At 41.5% G+C, this 10,320-nt stretch overlaps 1 protein-coding gene across 1 annotated transcript in view; it reads left to right on the plus strand.

Annotated features, from left to right (window-relative positions):
- Positions 1 to 4,239, plus strand: part of mrpl23 (mitochondrial ribosomal protein L23) — a 51,183-nt gene extending 46,944 nt beyond the window's left edge. The window contains exon 5 of the mRNA XM_088418196.1: positions 3,315 to 4,239. Within this exon, the coding sequence (XP_088274322.1) occupies positions 3,315 to 3,479 (165 nt within the window). The 3' untranslated portion in view covers positions 3,480 to 4,239. The remainder of the gene's footprint in view (positions 1 to 3,314) is intronic.
- The last annotated feature ends 6,081 nt before the right edge of the window (positions 4,240 to 10,320 follow it).

Raw genomic sequence — 10,320 nt, forward strand, 5'->3', positions numbered from 1 at the left:
GATGTGACAGTCAGTAGTACCTAGCAACGTCAATCGGCATTTGGTGATTTTAAACCATGCATGACTGTGTCTCAGAGAGATTGTACTTGGTAAGCCTATGACCAATTTCTTCAGAGAGAGAGAGAGGGAGATACAATCCACCATTGGTTTCAGTGGAGAATCGTGCAAAATCTCCAAAACCTGCACAAACATACTTCAACAAGGGCTCTTTACCGGAAGGGGCCGCTTATTTGCAGTTTGTTTGTATAGATCCCCATTAGATGATTTCAAGGTAGCAACTAGTCTTCCTGGGATCAATGACTTAAAAATACAAATACACATGAGGCTAAAAAACAAACAAAAAAAAAACAAATTAAAAATAAAACAATACAGAGACAGATCAAAAATGTAATATACAGGGTGTTCCAAAATGGTTGACCCCATTCTAAATGCCCATATCTCGAAAACTACTTTATGGATCTTAATGAAACTAAATACACTTTATGTTAAAAGGTCATAGGTTTTATTGGTTAAATTTACAACGAAAAGTACAAATATTTGTTGGTTCTATGACCGATTTTCATAAATGTTCAATATGAGCGCCACCTGTGACTCTGCACACGTTGATGGCCGTCCTGGCGATTTAGGTATGCATAAGCTGCCCTTTTCTTGAAATTTATGCTGCCAAGTCCTCATTTGTTTTGTAGTTGGTGTCTTTGCAAAATTTGTGAAGGCATGCTGCACTGTCTTCGGTGACTGAGTCTGAGCATACTCTAACACGCAGAGTACGAAGTAGCTTATTGTAGTGAGTAGCTGCCCCATATAACTGCTTTCTCTGCATTGCACATGTTCTAAAACCAGGAACAATTGTCTTTTTTTTTTTTTGTCATGTGGTCATGGCTGTCAGGACTAAAATCATTTTAGAGTGTAAAGTTAGAGGCTTCTTGTGATGATGCTATGTCGTGGACAACGCTGGGCTAGAAGCTGTAATATTTAACGTTTAGGAATCTCTCTTTTTTTTTTTTTTTTTTTTTTTTTTTTAAGCACATGACCAAACCACTGAGCCATTGTCAAGATGAGATAATAGTAGTAGGATCTTGTACTTAAGGCTTTGTCATAAAACAAGCACATCTTTTAACAGTAGGCACAGCCCTATTCTACTATTTATACTAAAACCTGCCATTAAAATACACATTTTATGTTAGGTAGCTCTCCATTCATTTCACTTTGATCAGTTGTTAGTGACTCAGTGACTCCTTGTTGGCAAGTAACTGCCAATGTGATGCATGGACACTTATTTTCTCCAAACGCAACAAGGATAAGTAAGAGGCATACTCGTTTTGGAGCCATTCTTTATCATTTTTCTCTGCAAACACAAATGCACCCTTACCAGACAAGTAGAAAGAAGGTGCGGGCAGCACACCAACAACAACTTGGACATGCCGAAAAGATTCATTACTGGCGCGCGCTGAATCACGGTTGCCCCGAGCGTCCACGGACGCAACAAGGGAGCCACAAATGCTGAACACTATGAACTCAATAGCAAACATCCAACAGTTTCCAGGTCACATTTCTTTTTTTCTTTTTTTTTTTTTTAAGCTCAGCTCTTTCCAGAGCGCCAAGGTAAATTCTTGCCGCATCGCAATTTCTTCGCGCAGGGGATTTTCTTTTGTGTGCGGTGGGCGACTTTAAATGTGTAGAATAACTGTGGTCATCCAAAAACCCTAATCGATCGTCATGCCCCATGTGATATTTTCAAATGCTTTCTACGTGGACCAGAGCTCTCCTCTTCCTTCTCCTTTTATTCATCATTAGCATTCGAACCTTCAAAGATGGTGGTGAAACATGGCGGACTCCTGCCTGAGCGAGCCCCACAAATTATAGTAAGCAGTTACTAGACCTACTTATATTTAAAAAAATGTTGCTTTGATAGAGCAAATTCATTTGAATTATTGAAGTGTATAGTGGGGTTTTAAAATGAATATCTTTTTTTATTCATCACTACACAAATATTACTGACAGTCCCTTTAATAAAACGTGTCAGGACTTGAACAGTTCTTTGAAACACGGACACATTTGCAATATTCGCTGCCTTGAAAAAACACATTCTTTGATGCTAGTTGGGATCGGGACTTAACATGTTTTGCAGAACTGCTCGTTTTTCAATCATCGAATCTATTGGCGTCACATCCTGTTTAGCTTGCGTGAGCTGACATCATCATGAATTGATTACAGTTGAATGCCGTTCGGTTTTTATTTGTATGCAAAGTTGAGTCACCGTTGTTTCTCCATGAAGTCACTGATAACAGCGGAGGTAAACCAAGCAGCCGGTGACTATTAGTCTCATATCAACTCAGAAGGAAACGTGTACACACGTACTTGCACCTGGTCACATACGTAATGAACCGGCATAAACATGCAATGATATGACCAGTGAAAGCTCCCACTTCATTCTCCCATTTTTAAAGGTTTTGGAAGCCCACTCCGCTCTGCCTCTTGGGACTCAAACCAAACTATGCGGTAATGAAAGGCTTGTCTCTCGGTATTTGGGGTGGAGGAGCGTGCGGTGTGGGGGGGTTGGAAACGGACAATGTAACATTCACATCAGTCAGCCCATTCTTTTATGCCTACTCACTGAACCCAAACTAAATACTTGACATATTTAAACAGAATATTTGATATACAGTGCTGGCAGTTTACTTCATGATCTTGGAGCTCGATAATTAAAGTGGATTTGTCAAGGCTCTTGCTGGTGTGAACAGCGCTTGCGAGCAAAGATCACCTTGGGGGATGGATTTATGATGATGAATGGTTTTCCCGGGATCCAAACGGTGATCGCTGCTTACGATTTGGCTGTGCCTGTGGTGGATTCATTTCAAGACTGCAATGATCTGGCTCCAGTTGAAAGACTCTGCCAGGTGTCCGTTGGAGAGGGTAAAGACAGACGGCGTTGGATGCGTGCATGCTGCACCCACTGACCTGTGTGTGTGCGTGCAAGCGTGCGTGCACTGTACTGTACTGCACACCAGCCTGACAGACTGGTGGGCTAGTGATGCATTAGCTATGGCCAGAGATTGGTATGGAATAAATAATGGATACCATCCTTTACTTCTGAATAAATCAGGACAAGAGAAATGGAGAGAGACAGGAGATTCCATCCAGAAGTGAGATCGAGAAATTGAAAGTCAGTGTGCAACAGAAGAATAGTGTCGCTGTGTAAAATGCTGTCCTGCTTTCTGAATCTGCATCATTCAAACGTCTTAAGTGGTTTTCGGTAGCTCATTTCCTGTTTTCCTCAATAATTTCTTTGCTCTGTTGTTGACTTTGAATTTCAGGCTGAAGGCCAAACATTTGCGTTCCCTGATATTTTCCCGGCAAAGAACAGCACGCCAGCAGAGGGTTCCATGGAAGAGATGCAGGAGAAGTTCATGGAGGATGAGAAGCAGAGGCAGAAACCTGACCCGAGGAGAGGAGGGGTCACCGAGTGGTTCGGACTCTGAGACGTCTCACCTTCCGGGAACCGTGTGTGTGGCCGAGTCTGAGGCTGTCTGTTGAAATATGTTGAGGAAGCAAATGTTGGGATGCCATTTCTATTTTGGCACACAAAGCTCACAAGTGTGCACATGTCTGCATCTGTCTCTATTTCTGTGCATGTGTTTTAATGCGAGACCTCAGTAACTGGAGCCAGAACAGAATCCCCGGAGGCGGTCAATGGCCCGGCCTCTGGGTTTCATGAATCTATCCCACCCTACAGAACCTCAATCACCTCAGATGACCTACTGAGCTTTGTTTCTCCCGCCTCCTCCATTTGGGCCACTTCCCACTCCCCTAATCATGTTTGCATGGAAGGCTCATTTAAAGTGAATAAATAGTGCATTAACACTTGAGTAGCTGTGCGGGCTATGTTTAGTTATTTGTTGATATTTGTTCAGTTGCAAATGTGAAGAGAAACATTAAAATTTAAACATACAATTCAAGATTTCAAGATACACTTTATCTTTAAACTGCAAAGGTACAGGGCAACACAATTGACTTCACTGGCTCGAGCTGTCCAAGAAACATTAAGACAGACTTACAAGGTATACAGGTCAACAAGGGCAGTCGGATATTCCACAGGAGTAGCGTTCCAAGAAGAAAGAAAACACGAGGGAGGGTAAGGGAGGAGTACTTGACCGTCCTTTGTGTGAAGATCACACGCGGTGAGGACGAAAGCTTTGGAAAGCTGCTACCTTTTGCAATAAATTTGATTTTCAAGCATAACCTCTGCTCGTTCTCATGTTTGGTCAGCTACAGGCTCCACTCTCGTTCTACTTCACAGATTTCACTTATTGCGGAGGGTTTTCGGTCCACATTAATAGTGAAAAACGAGGGAACGCTCCCTGTGTGTGTATATGTGTGTGCGTGTGTGTGTGTATATACAGTGTATACAGTAATACCACTATAAAACGAAACCTGTATGTGCAAAAATACCCATACATTAAACACTTTACCTCTTTAATAATTCCCCATACAATGAAAAATCCTCTTGTTGCATAATACGAAATGTTTTTCTTTGCATGTGCATGGCTCTGAAATTCGCCATAGCAAAAGCAAGACTGCGGCAAAAGTGTAGCTTAGTTAATTCCCTACTGAGGGTAGCCTAGCCTAGGCTAGCTTAGCCTTCTTTATATTTCTTGAATATATCCAGCTGCGTTACCATCGTAATCATCTTATTACTTCTCTCTTTAACATCACTAGCCATCTTGGGACCCATTGTTAACCAATTCAAGTTTGAATTAAGCACTAAAATGCACAATAAATACATTATTGATAGCACTCATGCAAAATAAAGTCTTTGGGCAGCCATCTTTGTGACCCCGTGCGCTGACCAATAGCAAACCAGCATCAGACCCGTAACGCCGACCAATAGTAGACCAGTATCTTTGGGATTCGTGACACCAACCAATAGCAGACCAGTATTGTAGTAATGTAAGCAGTGACACATGAGCGTGTTGCCCCGAGGTATGACCCCCCAGGTTTGAGAAGAGGTTGTGTTTTTTTTTTTTTTTTTTTTTTGTCATAAAGCAAACAAAATTGCGTAAAGAGTTGACGAAAAAAATGTTTCGGTTCACATTGTAAGGTGAAATAAATGTAAGGCAGGGACGTCGTAAACCAGGGGTCCACTGTGTGCGTGTGTGTGTGTGTGTGTGTGTGTGAGTGAGTGTGTGAGTGTGTATATATATATATATATATATATATATATATATATATATATATATATATATATATATATATATATATATATATATAATATACAGTATTCCACTGTTCTTTTTACCTAAAACCTTAAATATGGCAGCTGAATCACTTCTTTGGCAAAGCCAAAAGGCAAGGTCATCTCCAGTGTTAGCACAGTTCTAGGAGGAGCTAGCTGTGATGCATGTTTTGCTCCTGCATTATTTTATGATATTAATGTGCAGCTAAATTGATGATGCCAGTATGGGAGCTATAAAGCCTCTTTTCACCTCCAAGGTATTTTGTTTGTTTTTGTCAAATACTACGGCCTTTGTGAGATTCACTGCAATTTCATTCCATTCTCGCATTGTCCATTTTTTCCTCTATGAGTTTTTCTCCACTGGTCTTCCCCTGACACATCAATAACAGAACTGGTGTGGTATCCCTTACAGCTTTGAGTTCCAGCCAGCTGGAAGAGAGCACCAGGACAACCCACATCCTTTTCGTTTTATGGGTTTGCCTTGGATTAATTGACCAATTTAGGTAAACAACATTTGAGATGTTTCAGCAAAGCGACCTCATGGAGTGTTTCATTATTTAGCTATAGCACCTCTTACCATAAGTTGAGAAAATCTGTCTAATTGTTACTGCTTGTTGCAATAAGAAGCAATAAACAGTCACTTGTCCAAAAGTGGTGCGCTTGCTTTTTCTTGCTCTTCCCGCCTCATCTCCCTTGACTGCTGCACTCAACAACCGGCTCTCCTAGATGTAGCTCCCCACACGAGCTGGCCTGCTAACGTGCCAACGTGGTCTGGTAGCTGTTTTGACAAAGTAATGATCTGTGATTGAATCGGGCCACCGAAGGACTGAGCTCTCTTACGGTAAAAAGGCCCATAAAGGGGAAGGACCCCCTCCCAGGCCCGCTCAGACCCTCCATTATGCCTGTGGGCCAAGGTTACAGTAAGTGTCCCTCAGCCGTGACCACAAAATGTTGGCTCACACAGAAGGTCCGGTCCCTGACCCGTAGCGAGCCAATTCTGCTATCACTAAGGAGAATGTCAATATTGATCCTGTTGGTCCATTGTCTGCTGCCTGGAACCACTAACCCCCTGTGCTGCTTTAAAGCAAGCTGATTTTCAACAGCGCAATCGACTTATTCCTCAGTTTATGAATGCTTGCTTTGACCCTCCACCGACCCCACCCCCAAGTTATTGTCTTTTTGCAGTGTCCAAGTCCTCTTGCTGTCCTTCCAGTCTGATCCATCAAGATAACCTTTTAGTTGACATGGAGCCATATTTTGGAAGGTCTTCGAGTCATGATGGAAACCAGTTTAAGATTTATGATAAGGATGTTTAAAAACACAATGGATTAATATTATGTGTTAGTAGGTATCTTAAGAAGAGTTCAACAATTGAGCCACTGTAATATGTTTTAACATATATGTGCCTGAAATATGCACTTCTCCCTGTCTTCACTGTAAAATGTGTTTGTGCCATTTTTTCTCTGTTCATGGGTCTTGTTATTGACACTTGAACTTATGTCAAAATAGGTAGTTTTTAATCACAACTTTAACAATTTCCTTAACTTTTCAGTGAATTATGCAAAGATTCAAATGATGACGTTGGGCCAAGATGACTTTGTGAGATACAGCACCATGAAGGGGCACATAGTGAGAGGTGTGGCTTCAGTCAATGAAATTTCACTTCCTAGTTAAGAAATCCTGCCATGCATGTTTCTGGGAACGTGGGAGGAAACCCACACAGGCACGGGGCGAACATGCTAACTCCATACAGGAAGGCCGAAGCCAGAATTGACCCTGCAACCTCCGCACTGTGAGGCTGATGTTCTAACCACTCTCACGCCGTCCCTCCCATAAGAAATATAATGTGCAACAACAATGACGCTATTGTTGTATTTGTGTGTGCGTGTGTATGTATGGAATAATCTGTGTTTCAGATTTTCCACGGAGAGGTATTTTTTTTTTCAGTGCCCAACCGTTGGATCCAATTTAACTTGCTTACAGCATTTTAAATAGTTGCAAATGGAGACTATTTGGTCAAATTAGAATAATCTCTCTTAGCCAGGTTAATAATCATCAAGTTAGCTCAAAACTGTCCTGAGTGATTTTAAAAAGTTTGCTTTATGACTGTGTTTTGTGATTTTAATTGATTTAAATTGCATTGCCTCATCTTTTTCACAGGTGCTAATCTGTTGATCATCTGTCACCGGGTTGTCTCTGAACACATTTGGATGATGACACACGCGATGATTTGAACCTTGTTTCTCACAACATCTTCAGGCAGTCAGTTGATGAGATCACTGTTGCTCTCCCTGATGAGTAAGTCAGTGAACAAAATCAAACTAAGGCTGCAGGAGGTGCTAAACAATTGAATGACTCACCGGTGGTCGAGACGTACTCGAGCTGCAACGGCCTGATGTCTGTTTTTAATTTGAGGGAATGCTTGGAGTTCCATAACGATGTTAAAGTAATGATATGTTCACATTTTTACTCATAATCATAGGGTTTTACTTGGAATGTAATAATGAGTACAGTTTGAGATATGAAATGAAATACTTTTGAAAAACATATTTTGAATATTAAGATTTGGGAATTCAGCCCAAATTGCATAGTTTCTGGTTGCGAATAAACCAGAAGACAGGTAATCTTGCCAGAAAAGAGCACGGGGGTCGACCGTTAAATGCAACATTTACACTCAAGTTCATACAGCCGGAAAATTGTCATTTATATAACATGTATATATCATGCTCCCCCAACATATAGGAGACAGCTTTATTCGTCCATGGTAAGCTTCGGTTACCATTGCCATAACCCTCGCTTGTTTTGAGCTGATGAGTAGAGGAGCAGGCTGAGTCATCAAACCGTTAAGCAGCCCATGCCAGCCCAAGACTCAAGTCCTAACAAACTCAAATTTGCCGATCTTTACAGGAGAACTTGAGTGGGCCTTGTCTAAATATTTAAACCCACACGTCTTACTGTTCAGAGTTTCTATTTTCAAACAAGGAGGTGCACAAATGAAAAGAAATGGCTTACGCGTGAATCAAATTGCTATTACAACAATATATTCTTAGACAGAGGTGTCCACCGAGCTTAGGCTGTCATTAGCAGGTTACAACGGAGGTACCGACAGACCGGAAGGGTCACAGAAAGACAGAGAAACGGACAAACTTGGGGGGTGGGGGTGGTTGTAAATGTTGACATTTGCTTCCTCGTTAGGGAACAGCAGGTTGTGCAAAGGGTATTGAAACAAGGAACAATATGTACATTCAGAGAGAGGGGGTCAAATTAAATTAACCTGGAACAGTAATAGTCCTGATTTTTTTTTCCTGAAAGCCTCATATGCCTAACCTTTGTGAACAGTTCATCATTCCCCTGCTGATTTTATAAGTTAGACCCCTCAAATGCACGGTAGCTTAAGAGGCAACCATATTCAACATTTAACTCAGAAAGAATGAGTGTGCTGGTATTTCTTCAGGCAGCGTGCCATATTTTGTCTGTTTTAATCTAAAAAACAAGTTGAAGTCGAGAAAACAGAACCGGTGATTCAGTGATGACGGGGTGATAATGCATGCCCTGGTGTCATTCCTTAGTGTCGCCCTCAGTTCCCAAGGGACACACTGTATTTGCTTTTCATCAAGGGTGCACTATTATTGTGCTTGGTTGTGTTCACCGATGTTTCAAGATTTTTTTTAATTTTTTTTTTATCTTTAGGGATAGGCTTCACATGCATGCCACCCTCACGAGGACATATATTTACTTCTATACAATGATCCAGAAGTTTTGGCGCTTGCTGTAATGTGTCACAGTGAGACGTGGTTACAGCAAGCATAAATTTGAGTCTCCTTTCAGCCATCAACTTGTCATGTGTGCTCTGCACATGTCAAAAGAAACACTCTTGGTTTTGCCACAACAACCCACATGCATGGCCCAGAGCAGTGGACACAAATCTACACAGGCATCATTAAAAATGAAGACGCACTAGTTTTTACACTTGACCGCAGCTACACCATCTATAGCCCAGAAATTCCAGGATGGACACAATGATGCAATGCCATTTTCTCTGATAAGCATCCAGTCAGATTAGTATGATGTCATTCTTATACTGCTCACAGCCCCTAGGGGGCATATTTGCATGCCATCTGGAGATTTTCATATACAGTACTGTACAGCACACATGTACTGTTGTGTACCGTACAATACATGAATATAGCCAAAATTATAGTCCTTGGCCACTTTTGCTCTTCTGCATTTTAGTCCTGCAGCAGATTACGTTAGCAAATTTATTATTTACTACTTCTAAAGAAGCAGCAATTTCTAGTCTTGGAATACAATTTTGCATACGTTACCTGGCTCCTTGTTTGATTTTCTTGACGGACAATATGTAAATCATATTACTCAGTGCGACGGGCTGATACTGGGTGACATCAGGAACTGCAACTCTGAATCTTACATTGACAGCGCTGTGGTTTTAAGTGATAGCTGAGTGGAGAACCTGGCTTCTACCCAAAAGGTAGTGTTCCTTAAAAGTGCAAAGTGTTGCTCTCCTGTTCCTTTGAAATGACCTTGTTATAGACAAACCAGTGTGTCAGCCTCCGACTTACTGCGAGCATCAGCAAGAAGTGCCTTAATTATAATGTGAGGCAATTTGTGACAATAAGCCCCTTGACGTTTAATGAGCTCTGCAGAGAAAGGTCATACATGGTGGATGCAGATTGTGACGTGGTGGTGTAGAATAGATGCATAACCAAGACAAACGCGGCAGGCCTTTTGACTTTGAGGTTAGAACTAGAACACTGTACATATGAAGGACATGTGAATGGTTAATTATAAAAGTATGTGCATCAGCAAGAGATGCTGCCGTAGCTGTGATCTTTCCCCAGGAAATAATTGCAGGTCGCAAAATAATGTGTCCGGGAGAAAGTGACCCCCCAATGTAATGTAGCTATTTTGACGGTTCTCTGTATCACAGATGTTCACCTATTGTATGAGGGTTTGGAATGTATTCCCTGCAATTAATGGCGTCTCACTCCCGTGGGAGGCCAAGACGTGTGACAGTAAAAAGACAAAGGGCACATCAAGCTAACACCAAACTTGAAACTGGAAGCCGT

The sequence above is a fragment of the Hippichthys cyanospilos genome, chromosome 6 (assembly GCF_059441005.1).
Source record: "Hippichthys cyanospilos isolate Australia breed blue-spotted pipefish chromosome 6, RoL_Hcya_1.0, whole genome shotgun sequence".
Taxonomy (NCBI): domain Eukaryota; kingdom Metazoa; phylum Chordata; class Actinopteri; order Syngnathiformes; family Syngnathidae; genus Hippichthys; species Hippichthys cyanospilos.